The 14,877-nt window shown below is 39.5% G+C and overlaps 1 protein-coding gene across 2 annotated transcripts; it reads left to right on the top strand.

The window, feature by feature from the left end:
• Positions 1–2,701: 2,701 nt before the first annotated feature.
• Positions 2,702–8,553, top strand: LOC148678351 (uncharacterized). Of its 2 annotated transcripts, XM_088633321.1 has the most exons (3): positions 2,702–2,795; positions 6,890–6,955; positions 7,342–8,553. In XM_088633321.1, exon 3 carries the CDS (start codon positions 7,442–7,444, stop codon positions 7,886–7,888), a length of 447 nt encoding a protein of 148 aa, XP_088489447.1. In that variant the 5' UTR covers positions 2,702–2,795; positions 6,890–6,955; positions 7,342–7,441; the 3' UTR covers positions 7,889–8,553. The 2 variants fall into 2 exon arrangements, with proteins under 2 accessions (XP_088489447.1, XP_088489446.1); XM_088633320.1 differs by lacking the exon at positions 2,702–2,795 and having other exon boundaries at positions 6,821–6,955.
• Positions 8,554–14,877: the final 6,324 nt, after the last annotated feature.

Raw genomic sequence — 14,877 nt, 5'->3', positions numbered from 1 at the left:
TATAACAATTATTATTAAATAGTTATTTTATTTTAAAAGGTAGAAGTTTTTAAAATAAGCGGGCATACGTAGTTAAACTGAAAGATAAATAAGAGCTGTTACATTCAAGTTCCACTAGAGGGCAGTGTGTGTTTCAAGTACCGGTGCTCAAACCGGTACTTTAAATTTCAAGCTCAAGGTTACATTTTAACATTTTTTAAACAATGATCTAGTTTTTCCCCAATAGAAAAATCTATTTGTATACAAAAATAAAAGGCTAACTTTGCTGGCTGAGTATACCAAATAGCCCCCACAGATTTTGTCACTGACAAATATATATGGCTTTTAGCAATAACCTGTATTTATCCATCCATTTTCTACCTGCTTTATCCAATACAAGGTCACAGAGGAGCTGGAGCTAATCCCAGGAAGCAACAAGTGCAAAACAAGTACACTCTGGACAGGACACCGGTCCATCACAGGGCCTATACAGACATGGATACTCACACCAAGGGCTGGTCTTACAAAAGTCAATGAATCTACTAGCAAGTCTGTGTACAGAGGAAACCCAGATGAATGCAGGGGTAACATACCATCTCCATGCAGATATCAGCCAGGGAATTGAACTCGTGGCCCCAGCGCAGTAAGGCATCACTGGGTCAATGTGCTGCCCACCCTGTGTTCAATTTTCTCTTAAGAAACACAAGGTCTATTAATAAAACAGTCTAGGGAGTTTGGCTTACCCAAGTTATAAAGAACATAAACGCTTAAATTGCAAGAAACAGAGTCTGAAAAAATCAGCATAGCTTTCTGGTTTACTGCATCTGTCTACTGCTGTAAATCACCTACCATCGGTACAATGTCTCAAAGACACACTCTCATTTCATCATCCAGTTTAGTTTGGTATTTTTTCTAGAACCAGATTCAGACAAATGCAGTGCTTTCGAAAAAGTATTCAGGCCATATCTGTGGTGTCTGATTTTGGGCAATTACAAATTGATGAATACACAGATCCTTTACTCTTTTAGGTATATTAGTTCAAGGAAAAGCAGGTTCAATCTCACAATAGCATTCAGGTGTAGCTGAGAAGAAGTTACATTTCCAGAAGATGCCCTTGATTCCAACTACAAGGTGATCTTTAGAAAGAGCAGTGAGGTTTCTGTTTGCATGGAAACTAGCAATGCTACTGGTGCCCCAGGAACTAAGACTGGTGAAACAGTGGCAGACGCTCTGCATTGTCACGGAATTAGGGATTGTTAAGTGTTAAATGTTGTTTGCGTGGAGTTTGTATGTTCGTCCTGTGTTCCAATGGATTTCCTCTGGGTGCTCTGGTTTCCTCGCACAATCCAAAGACATGCTGGTGGGTTAATTGGAATGTGGGAAAATCAGCCCTGGTGTAAGAGTGTGTGTGTCTGTGATATGTGATGCACTGGCGTCAAGTTCGGGGTGTATCCCGCCGTGCGCCCATTGCTTGCCAACACTCTGGTGAATACTCTGGTTTCCCCACAACACTAATTTTATGGAGCTGTTGGACAGTGGCTAGATTTTTTAAATTTCAAATGCATAATGTTCCACCAGAAAACTTCATAATCTATTTTAAAATTATGCAAAACTTTAGGAGTCTTGACCTTCATGAGCAAACATTCCTGGCCGTACTACCCAAGGCAGGAACAGGAACCTTTGAACTCTAATGCCTACAGTGAACATTTACCAGCAATTCGTTTTCCAAATAAAGCAATTTGTTTTATTTATGACCATGTTTACCTGTCAGAATACAGTGAAAAAGGTCTAATTGTGATCGTCGCGGTTCCGCGCGGGCTCGTGCTCTCCGCCACCCGTTCCGTCCTGCAGCACCTGGGGCGCGAACCCGGGTCTCCAACATAATGCAACAGGGAACCAGCCGCATGAGCTTAAGAAGACCTCCCTCAGCCCAGGCAGCTGAGGTCCCTGCTATGCGCAGTGAGGGTGCCGACGTCACCGTATCCGAACTAGCTCCGCTACACCATGAATGAACTGATTATGGTTAGTTCAACTATGTTGAATATACACTTCTGTGCATATTCTGTAACATACTGTACCTCTGCTATAGAAAGTCATAGACTCGGGAATAATGATAGAAGAAGAAGAATCTATGGGAATTATGGTCCAAAGTGGATTTGTAGCATGATTTGGTAGCCATATAACCTATACTTTTGATCAAATAAAACATTACTTTATAGCCCTAGGGGCTGTAGCCTCTGACCTTTTATAAAACATCTTATTGTATCTCTTTTCAGTATGTCAATATGCTTGATGTTTTAATTGGGGGTGCACGATGTATCGGAGGCTTATATATTATTCTCCAATAAATAGGAAAATGTAATTTTTATTGCCGTTCCGATATTGGAATTACAGACGATAATTATAACCGATAATGCGGCGCCCTATTTTTGTTTGCACAACTAGTTTTTGTTTAATGTGTGCGCACTGCTGCTCTAGAGTGGGCACAGTACAGTTGCCGCAGAGTGAAAATGTCAGCGGTGTGGAACTTTTTCACCATTTCAGCAGAGGACAACAGAATTGCAATTTGCAACAAATGTTCAGCCGAAGTACAGCGAGGAGGAAACAAAAGAGTTTCAGTTCCACTAATCTAATTAGTCATTTGAAAACTCATCATTCCAATTATTTATTTAAGGAACACGAGGCAGCTAGCATTAGCAAGAACACAAAAACATTAGCAAGTGCAGCACTGCCTATCCAACAGGCATTTGAAAAATTGCAGAACATTTGCCAAGGACAGTCTGAAGGCTAAAAGCAATCACAGACAAAATCATGGGGTTTATGGCACTTGATGACCAAGCCTTTTCGATTGTGGAGGATCGAGGATTCTGTCAACTAATCAGACGTTAGTCCGATGACTATGCTAAACTTTACTGAGTTTTAGCTTTCTTACCCTCATTACACTCCAAATGTGGATTATAGTGTGAACTTGTTTTAAAATGCAAAGAAGTAAAATTATCTGTTGTCTGTATAGGCCTAAACAAGTTGTTAATTATTGGTTATCGTTTACTGCCCAGAAATTCCATATCGGTGCATCCCTAGTTATAATGGATATATGAAATCATTTAATGGAGTTTTTAAAATTTTACTATGTTACAATATAGAGTACAATGTATGTCTTTGGGATTTTTTTCCCATTGATTAACAGAAAACACTCTATAATGCCAAATTATAATAATAATTTATAATTATTCCTTACAATTATATACTGTGGCACTTTTCTGGACACTCCAATCAAAGCACTTTACAGGTAATGGGGACTCCCCTCCACCACCACCAGTGTGCAGCACCCACTTTGAAAACAAAAATCTACAAATCCCCATACATGAATTATAAATATAGTACAGAAAATAAGTGATTGTATAAGTATATCACTTTTACTATATCACACCTAAATGGGCTCTGGTGCAAATAAATACCTTTAGAAGTCCCATAATTTGTTGAATGAGTCCGTCTGTGTGCAATTAAAGTGTTTCACAAGAGTTCATGATAAATATACCTACCTCTGGGAGGTCCCACAGTTGACAGCTTCCAACAAAAACTACATCATGAAGAATCATCACAAAGAAACTTTCAAAGTAAATCTAGGATAGGATTATTGAAAAGCACCAGTTAGGGGAAGGATATAAGAAAATTTCAAGGCATTACATGTCTCCTAAAGCACAGTGAAGTCCATCATAAAGAAATGTAGCAAATATGGCACAACTGTGAAACTGTGAAGAACAGGGTGTCCTCAATAACTCAGTATCCAGGCAAGAAGAGCACTTGTCAGGTAGGCTGCCAAGAAGCGTGTAACAACTCTAAAGGAATTACAGTCTTCATGGCTGAGATGGGAGAAACTGTGCATATGAGGATTGCCTGGGTGCTTCTCAAATTTGGGCTTCATGAGAGAGTGACAAGAAATTCACATCAAATCACAACTATACTTTTCCAGAATGCAGGTGGGAGACTCTGAGACCAAATTGAAGACGATTCTATGGTCTAATGAGACCAAAATTGATCATTTTGGCCTCAATGGTAAGCATTATGTTTGGTGAAAGCTTAACAGTGAACATCATCCTGAGAACACCATCCTTAAGGTGAAGCATCCTATAGGGAAGCTTTTCTGCATCAGGCCCAGGAATACTTGTGAAGACAGAAGGAAAAACGGATGCAGCAAAGGACAGAGTCTGCAAGAGACATGGGACTCATTTACCAGCAGGACAGTGACCCAAAACATAAAGCTAAAGCCACACTGGAGTGGTTTAAAAAGAAAAGGTCAGTGTTCTGGATTAACCAAGTGAAAGCCCTGGTCTCAATCTAATCAAGAAGCTGTGGCAGCAGTTGAAAATTGCTGTTCACCAACTTTTCCCATCCAACCTGAGAGAGTTTGAGCACTTTTGCAGAGAAGAATGGGCAAAAATTGCAGTGTCCAAATGTACAAAGCTGGTAGAAACCTCTCCAAGAAGAATCATGGCTGTGAGTTCTGCCAAATGTGTCTCTACCAAATATTGACTCCAAGGGGGTGAATACTTATGCAATCAGTTATTTTCTGTTTTATATTTATAATTAATTTTGGAGGATCTGTAGAATTTTTACACTTTATAGAGTATGTTTTCTGTCAATCAATGTAAAAAACTTCCAGTTAAATATATTGTGATTTCATAACACAATAAAATGTAAAAAGGTCTCAGGGGTGGTGAATGCTTTTGATAGCCATTGTATTTACTCTGTCAAATATGTTTTTATACAGTATGTGAACCACCAATAAAAATCAATTGTAAAACTTACAACTGTTTAGAAGGTGTCATGGTTAGTATGAAACACATACAGTATATAGTGTACTCAGAAGTAATACCCTTGATTAAAAAGGAACAAAATGTATAAAAATGACTTACTTAAAATTCAAATACCATTGAAAACAGCAAGGTCGTATTTTTCATCACTGAATTCCAGAAAACAGTGTTTTTACTGAAACAATTAGAAACTGTTTTTTACACCCTTGAGTGCCCCTTATAATATACAGCCAGAACAAATCTAAAATAACATTCTGCTCTTTACAAGTGTAATCCAATCCTCAGCAAATATACTGTATAGAAGCCTCTGAAGGTTTCTTGTGTCTTCCCCCTCCTCCCTGTCACTGACTCACAAGTGCAGCAGACTCCTCAAGACCACAGCTTCTGTATTTTGGGGTTCCACATGGGACCCTTCGTCATTCCTGCAGTTGTAGCTGATGGACCAGCTCAGGGTGTCCACGTTCAGTTCATTAAGCCTGATTCTGCTATTAGCTGTGCGTCTCTGTATTCTCATTACTCTCTGCCCTCTGTCTCAGTCACCCATTCAGTCAGCACTGCCAGCTCCTGTTCTTCTTCCAGGTCAGTGCAGTTAAACCCAGGCTGCTCTTTCTAGAGTACTGCTGCATCTTCTATAGACCACAGGAGTCCAGTCTTGATCAATTTAGAGTTGGTACTGTATGTGAACTCATTTCTGTCTCCGGCGTCACCAGCAGTTTGCATTTGCTCCACTCTGCAGCATACAGTGTGCAATCAGTATTCGCATTTCTGGACCGACTTTTCTAACTTGTATTTTCATGTCTGTGTTTATTATAGTATTTATTTGTATGTGTTAAATTGTATGTTTTTGGGAAGCCTTACTCGACCCTCCCCCATTTTATTTTAATTTCTGGTTCTAGTAAAGAGAGGACTTTCTGAGAAATGACAAAAGGAAAGTGAAAGTCTTTATCACTTGCAGGAATAAAAAAACACAAGAATAAAAAAAAACAGAGGAAGATTTATATCCAGAAACTCTTATATCTCTCCAGGTTGTTTATTATTATTATTATTATTATTATTATTATTATTATTATTATTATTATTGATTTACATCAGGAGAGAATAGAAATAAAGCCCACAATACAACAATACATACATGCAAATGAAAAAAATTATTGTTAGGCAAGGTTATAGCCACAAATAAAAACAAGAACTTAAACCTGTTTGTTTGTAGATTGGAAAATATGAGGAGTAATTGGAGTTCATCAAAGAAAGAGTGTGAAGGGTCCTCTAGGATTTGTTTTATTTAAGACTTGTCACTGATAGATGTTTGATAAGGTCAACAGATCATCACTGGTGACTTTCTGACAAAGTTTGTTCTTAGTCCTCTGATTCCCAAACCAGCAGACCAATAAAGTAGACCAATAAATCATGATCATCAATGAATTATCAACTTTTGAAATGTTTATGCTTCCTTAAAATAGATGCTGTTGCCCTTTTCTGAAAACAGAATTGATTTGTGACTCAAAATTTCTTGCAGTCTAGAACAGTCTGTAAATGTATGTATTTATCTACCATCTCCACTGATTCACCCCTGATTTCCTGTAAATAACAATAATCCCTTGCAATACATAAGGAGCTCATTAGACTTTTAATCAACTTATATATAAACTGTTATATGCAATGCCTGAGTTTAATATTGTCTATGAATGGACTGTTTGTAAAGTTTGTCTATACAGCATGTAGCAGCACAGCTGGTAAAGTTTAATTCTCATTTGTGTGTGCTAAATTTGTTTCAGTTATAAATAAGATGTGTCATTTTATTTTGTGTGTAATACTACTGTAAGTTGTGCTATCAGTTTAAATAAACGCAGGGCAAAAAAAGCACTAAAAGTAACTGTCTCCTCTTAATAGTGTTTTTTTTTTCTTTACAGACTTATCTGTAGTACAATAATACTAAACGGCCACCCAACCGCAGGCGCTATCTCAAATTACTTTCTGGGTAATGAGGTGTTTTCTGGGAAATTCTACATGAAAATGAAACTGTTGAAAATGAAAATGAAACAGCATTGTATTTATATCAGTCACAGTAAGTAACATCACAGGCATATTTTTTAAAGAGTGGCTGGATTTTTCCAAAATCAAAACAAAAAACAAAATTTTCAACAGTGCTCATCCAGGCAAAGGTAATTATTATTATTATTATTATTATTATTATTATTATTATTATTATTATTGTGGTGGTGGTGGTGGTGTGAGGCTTTACGTTTCAGTCCAAAGTGTCCTACAGTAATATACTGTAGATCAACAATCTAGATTCTGGTAAGATAGTTTACAAACCATACAAGAGGATTAGCAAATAGTTTAGAAGCTGCAAATTAATTGAAAAATATTGTTTTGAGACTGAACTCAGGGCTGTAAGTATGGAGTATTGAAACTTACCAACAATTCTTATTAAGGATGTTAAATGCACCAGTGAGAGCCTTAGACTCAATGTGCTTCAGTATAAGTAAGGTAAAGAGGGTGAGGATGTGAAAAACCTGGAACATGATCAGCACATTTTTTGTTTCAGAGCTGTAACCTTACATCAGTGTGCCAAGTCCCAGTGCAAAAGTGACTGGAGGACTTCACCAAACTGCACCTGAAAGTCTTTAAAGAACCCAGGGATCACCATGACATCACGCAATTCTGACCCTATTGGAAAGATGATCAATACTTTTGATAGGGGGGGAGATGCATCAGCTAAAGGGACATATGCTGAATCAGGGACATATGCTAGTGGCAGCAGAGGCATTCCTACGGCAGGAGCTTTTGCGGAAGCTGGGGTTGGTCATGCTAAAGCAGAATTCAGTGTTTTTGAAGCTGAGGCCAAGGGTCCCAATGCCACAGCAGGAGTACAGGCCAGTCCTCTGAAAGCCTCAGCAGTGGCCAGAGCTGAAGTGGGAAGCGCATCAGCGTCTGCAGGTCCTCTGGAAGTGAAGGCCGGCCTGGGAGTTGACACAGGAGCATCGGTGGGAGTAGACGGAGTGGAGGTGAAACTTCTGGGCACTGGCTTTAAAATGGGTCCAAACCCCAGTTTATCAGTGTTGGGAACTGAGGTTTCATGCACAGTCATGTGAACTTCTTGTGCTCAATGTGATGCTTACTATCTCTAAAAAGATCCTCTTGTCTCTTGCCTCATGAAAAAAATCCATGTCTCTAATGTTTGATTATTAGTGATGTTGAATCTAAATTGATGCCTCAAAAAGAAGTGTATGGACCTTAAAATAGCTAGAATAAGACACTGTTATGTGAAATATATAAATGAATATTAAAGCCATATTATTGAACCATGTCAGTCCTTTTTTTTTCATGTCAAAATTTTGCAATGTACATGTTCTTTATATTCAGCCCACACATTACTGAAACAGAATCAGTAGCAGGACTTGTTGCTTGGAACAGTACGTTGCTTGCAAACAGTAAACTAGTTTTAAGGTAGGGTTCACCTTCAAACTCAAACTCTGTTGCAACCCTGAAAAATGTCTCTATTTCAGTCAGTTTGGCTTCAATGTTCAGAGCAGCATTTTTTACAATAGCATTTTTGGTGTTGTAGTCATGTCTTCTACATTTCATGTTGTGAGCAAGGTTTACTATTAGTATATTATGCATCAAACCAAATTTGCATTGTTTTAGGATGATACAATGTTGATGTAACGGAAAATTAATTTAGAGCAAATGTATTAATTTGTACTTTCAATGCTTTCAATGCTTGTTGCATTTGTAAATTAAAAATCTTAAAAAAATACTGAATCTAGCATTATTGTACTTTTATTGAACCAGTATCTTCAAAATATTTTTTTTAAATAAGTTTTTCATACTTTTTCATACTCCCAGGCACCAGTATATCAATGATCTGTCACTGGCTTGGGTGACAGAAATTACTCTAATAAGCTGTGGCCTTTTAAGACTTTCAGGACTTCTCTGTAGACATTATCAACCATTCCTCCTACAGAACATCTGCATCTCCTTCATATCACACACAGCACTCGTAGATTTTTCTTAGTTTAGACCACAACGCTCTATTAGATTGAGGTCTGGATTCTAATGGCCAGTTCGAAGAGTTGGTTATATACCATGTTTTCCCTTTGGAAGTAGATGCGGAGGAGTGTTTAGGGTTGTTATCCTGCTGGAAAGACCATTTGTGACCAGACTTGAGCTTCTTCCTGGAAGCAATCCACCTCTCAGCTCTTACTAGAACACCTGGACCGTGTGATGTAAAACAGCCCTAAAGCAGACCCAGTCCATTTGAAATCTTCACAGAGGCAATGACTTCTTCAACACGCTTAATATTCAAAAACATCATTTGTATTTCATTTAACCACAGCTTTGGGTCCTATTAAAAAAGGATATATACAGTTCCGGATGTTTTTATTGGAAAAGATACTGCTGTTGTGTAAACAGTCCCAAAAAAGCAACCAGATACATTCTGGAGATTAATTGAGTGCTCTACCTTGACAAGCTGGTAAAATGATTTTTTAGTCACGAGCAGAGAAGATTATGTGGTGAACTGACATGTAATCAAATTTTCAAAGGCACCAAGTCAACCCTGTGGAGATCTTCAGAATGAGCAGTGAAACATGAACCAGGGCACAACTGGTAACTATACGGAAGTTCATTTAAAAGTCAGAACATGCAGCACTTTACTTAAACGTTTGTGGGAATATGGAACAAGCTGTCTAGATGTGTTGTTAAAGCTGATTTGTGAAATTTTATACCAAATGAAGTAAATAGACTGTATTTGAACTATTTCTTCAAGTATATTTATATATATATACACAATATATATACAATATATTTGCAAAAGGAAAAACTAATACAACAATAATAAATTGCAGTTCCTACAGGGAAGTCCCTACTAACAGTTATACAGAGGTCAGCCTACCATAAAGTTCAGGTGGGTAGCTGCGTCAGCATGCGTAGTCTGCAAAGGAACAAGTAATAGGTTTATTCCATGCTGAAAAGAGAAGAGAGAAAACACAACGTTACAGCTGTGAAGCCTTCTTCAGGTGTGGCCTACCATAAAGTTGTGCAATAGTACACAGGCAAGAATAAATTCAACACAGACTAAGACAAGACTAACTGACAGCATCAGTTAGTTAAACACTGAGCTAAACACTGAACCTGAGCTCCACCCCAAACGCCAAACGCCTCTGAATAGGCAGGTCAGACCCTATTTATACCAGAGGTGAGTCAGGGTCTGCAACCCGACACAAAATGGTGGAACAGGCAGGAGACCAGAAAAACCCTGTAGAGCACAAATACAATCAAATCACAAATCCAAGAAATGAACAATATTAATAATACTGCCAATGATGGAAATGAATCTGAATAGAAGGAAAGGTCTTATCAGAGGTCATGTCACAATGATGTGTGACAGGACTGCTGCTCATGGAATGGAAAATAATCTTGGCAAGAAGATGTCTGGTAAAGGGGATGTTCCAGAATCTTGGTTCCAGAACTACATGACATCCATGCATCTATCCATTTTCTAATTGCTTTATCCAATTCAGGGCTGCAGGAAAGCCTACTTCAGCAAGCAGTGAATGCAAGGTGGAATCTGCTATGGATGAGATGCTAGTCCATCGTAGTGCACACACTCACACCAGGGTAAAACATACCAGAAGCCAGTTGACCTACCACTATGTCTTTGAACTGTGGGAAGAAAAGGAGCATCTGGTATATTCCCTCGCGAACACAGGAAAACAAATATAAATTCCACGCAGACAGCACTCCAGGTCCTGGAATTCAACCTAGGGCCTCAGCATTGAGAGGCAGCAATGATAACCACTGTACAACTGCGCCACCCAGTACGTTATATGTGCAATTCCTTTATGTACAATTATATAAATATGACCTATGCTTTTCACATACAGGACAAGCAAAAGTCACAAGGCAGAATACACCCTTGCACACACAGACACACACACTCACACCAGGGCCAATGTTGCCAGAAGCCAATTAACCAGTATTTCTTTGAACTGTGGAGCATCTAGAGAGACACCCCCAAACACTGGGAGAGCATGCAAACTTCACACAGAGAGAGCACCTCAGCAATTGAACCAGGACCCCATTGCCGTGAGGGAGCAATGCTAAATGCCTACATTGTGCTGTCCAGTTTTATTCCATTAATAATATATTAATAATATATTTGCCAGAAGTTATACGAGAGCTCCTATTTGGAAATTATCTGCTTCGCAGAAGACTGTTTTGATCCAGTGTTTTTCTCCATGTGGGTGGTTTAAATCAGGGGTCCACAATTCCCCTTAAGACTTTCACTTTCCTTTTGTAATTTCTCAGAAAGCACCCTATTTACTAAAAGTAAAGTTAAAATAATATGAAGAGCAATATGGGAGGGAATTAAAGCTTCCCTAAAATGATTTAGCCCATGTAAATACTACAAAAAATACACACATAAAAAAACAACAGAAAATGAGAATCAAATGGCATTGACCATGAGGTCAAATCTGTCCAAACCTCAGCAGGAGGAGTGAAGATGGGTGCAAGGAAAGATGTGAGAACAAGGTGTTCAGGAGAAAACATATTTGTGTACAAGAGTTGGCAAGAAATATTACAATTTGACCTCTTTCTGCTTAACATCTCAATTTCAGTAATTCAGTGAAATTTCTAGTAAAGGTGAAACGCAAATGGGAATTGCTAGCAGACTTACAGTATCAATTTTACGTTTCTCCTTAACTTGCCTGGTTGAGGAAGTGACAAAAGCCCCCCCAAAAGAGATATACTGTACAGTATATTCAGATCAGAAATGCAAGGTTTTGGAGAAACACCTTTTGCCAATGTGTTGCGTAGAGTGGAATGTGTGAGCCAGGAGATGGAAAATAAATCAGTGACGAGATGGTAGCAGTGCCAACAAACTCTAAATTGATCAAGACTGGACTCCTGTGGTCTATAGAAGATGCAGCAGTACTCTAGAAAGAGCAGCCTGGGTTTAACTGCACTGACCTGGAAGAAGAACAGGAGCTGGCAGTGCTGACTGGAATGGGTGATTGAGACAGAGGGCAGAGAGTAATGAGAATACAGAGACGCACAGCTAATAGCAGAATCAGGCTTGATGAACTGAACGTGGACACCCTGAGCTGGTCTATCTGCTACGACTGCAGTGTAACAGTGTGGGTTTTCGGAGCTGCCTTTTCACGGGCTGGAGGGTTGATACATCGAGATGAGGTGGAGAGCTGGTGTGTAGTCATTCACTTCCGGAAGCTAGGACGAGCAGCAATGTTTGAAATAGAGTTTTTCATAGCTTTGCAGCCGATGGCTTGGTTCTTGGATGAACATAGGGAATTGCATAAGAATGTAATATAGGGTTTCTAATTATTAGAATTAGGAACCCAAGTGGTGCTGATATACTGTACATTCTCACGCATAGTTAGGAGAGAGAGAACAGTTTAGGGCTGCCTTGGTGGTGTTAGGGGCCCTCTAGTGGTGAACAGGGGGAAATCCCTTCCCACTGTCACAGCAGGAATAATAATAATAATAATAATAATAATTGCTTACAATTATATAGCGCTTCTCTGGACACTCCACTCAAAGCGCTTTACAGGTAATGGGGACTCCCCTCCACCACCACCAATGTGCAGTCCCACCTGGATGATGAGACGGCAGCCATAGTGCGCCAGAACGCTCACCACACATCAGCGATCAGTGGGGAGGAGAGCACAGTAATGAAGCCAATTCATAGATGGGGATTATTAGGAGGCCAAGATTGGTAAGGGCCAATGGGAAATTTGGCCAGGACACCAATTACACCCCTACTCTTTTCGAGAAACGCCCTGGGATTTTTAATGACCACAGAGAGTCAGGACCTCGGTTTTGCGTCTCATCTGAAGGACGGCGCCTGTTTACAGTATAGTGCCCCCCTATACTGGGGCATTACGACCCACATGGACCGCAGGGTGAGCGCCCCCTGCTGGCCCCACTAACACCTCTTCCAGCAGCAACCTTAGTTTTTCCCAGGAGGTCTCCCATCCAGGTACTGACCAGGCTCACACCTGCTTAGCTTCAGTGGGTTGTCAGTTGTGAGTTGCAGAGTGATACAGTATGGCTGCTGGCAGTGAGGAACGAGGAAGGGTTCCATACAGCACCCCAAAATAGTGTGTGACCCCAAAGCTGTGGTCTTGAGGACAAATAGGAGGCAGTGACAGGGGAAGGGGTAAGAGTCAAGACGTATTGGGAACCCATAGGGTTCACTCAGGCCTGTTTGTTGTTCTCTGTGTTTCCCAGAGACATAATAAACTTTCAGGGGCTTCTATATGTAGCAATAAGACATATAATTACAGTAAATAAGTAAGTGATATTAAAGATTTGTAATAATCTTTGACAAAGCAGCTTAGGCCTCTGTGTAAGATGCTAGAAATGCAGCTAAAAGGGGCCTCTCTGATAAGAAGCCCAAACAAGAAAAGCCGTGCTCATTCTGCAACTCCATAATGATACCGTGCAGCATGGTTCTTTTCAGTGTGGTACCCAACATAATGGGTTAGAGGTCTCTGTCCATCACCCAGAGATTTCCAAAAAATCCTTCAAGTGTTTTTCAGCTAATCTAATATGGAGACTAAGCAAAGAAATCTGTCTGCGTGCCTTTCGCTGTGACAGAACTTCCAGTTGACATACATAGTGCTGTAAATCTTCCTCATATTCTCTCCAATTATCTTGATTTATCAGTGTTTAAAAATTATTATCCATTTATAACAATACGTTTCTTCCAGGAACATTGATTGATCCCTTTTTATATACAGTACCTTTTAGTATGGGGAACATGTCAAAATCCGATTGTGGAAATGCTCAGTTGACACCCCAGGTAGGGTTAGGGTCAGCATTCACATACTAATTGGACAATTTTTAAGATCAGCGCTGGGTTTTCGGGCCCAAGTCAAGTTAAGGACGGGTGGTTTTGTAGTCTTTTCTAAAAAATTTTTCAGAAACTCTCTGGGTCCTGGGTGGCGCGATGCACCACGCGGTAGTTTTATCCCGAAACTGAGCTGGTCGGATCATGAGTTGTCACCAAGCATTATTGAATCTCATTTCATTGCAAGAGCTTTGATCAGCGGTCTTGATTGTTAACCCCTCATACCTTTAGTTTTGGGGAACATATCAAAATCCGATGTCCAGAGAGGCTCATTTACAGATCGCGAAATGCTCAGTTTACACCCCAGGTAGGGTTAGGGTTAACATTCACACACTACTTTGCCCATTTTTGAGCTCAGCGCTGAATTTTGGGGGCCCAAGTCAGGTTTAGTACGGGAGGTTTTGTAGTCTTATCTGAATTTTCTTTTTCAATAACTCTATGGGGCTGGGTGGCGTGGTGCACCACACGGTAATTTTATGCAAAACTGATTCGGTCATATCAAAAGTTGTCACGAAGTATTATTGAATCTCATTTAACTGCAAGAGCTATGATCAACGGTCTGGATTTTTTCCCCCTCATACCTTTAGGTTTGGGGAACATGTCAAAATCCGATGCCCAGAGAGGCTCAGATATACTGTATACAATCTAGGTGAAGAATTTGTAAGTGATGTGTCATGTACGAGACACATCTTACGAGATGATGAGATGGTAATATAGAAATATGGATAAGAAATCAGGATCAAATTAAGTGGTTTATTTTTGAATTGTTATTCAGTTTGAAACTCCAGTTTGTTCCTATTATATTACTTTATTCTGCGTGTAACATAATAAACAAATTATTGATTGAAAATAAATATTGTGGCATGTTTGCCCTTACCAAGGTAGTGATTTTGGCAACGTGTCTCCTTTAGTAAGGACAAGGGAGCCTTAAGGGACAAGTTTCTTAATGACATTCCTTTCTATCACTGATTGGAATTCAGTAAAGGGGAACTACAGTTCCAATGCCTCAGACTAGTTTTAAACCTCTGTAACAAAATAAATTAACAGTATTGTAAATGTTTACAAATTTACAAATTCTGAACGAAGCAAGAATCGTGAACTTTGTGTCACAAACTCCTGGTCTCGCCACCAGGGCGAGAGCAAGAGTTTGCAAGAATTGCAACATGAATTGGCCCTTCCTGCTCACTAGTCACCATAATGACAAATGTA

The sequence above is a fragment of the Lepisosteus platostomus genome, chromosome 1 (genome assembly GCF_059453375.1).
Source record: "Lepisosteus platostomus isolate fLepPlt1 chromosome 1, fLepPlt1.hap1, whole genome shotgun sequence".
In the NCBI taxonomy this organism is placed as follows: domain Eukaryota; kingdom Metazoa; phylum Chordata; class Actinopteri; order Semionotiformes; family Lepisosteidae; genus Lepisosteus; species Lepisosteus platostomus.
This window is presented reverse-complemented; position numbering and strand designations above follow the sequence as displayed.

What these genes read in the sequence shown, in the direction of transcription:
- LOC148678351 (XM_088633321.1), top strand. Translation starts at nt 7,442, where the DNA reads ATGACATCACGCAATTCTGACCCTATTGGAAAGATGATCAATACTTTT.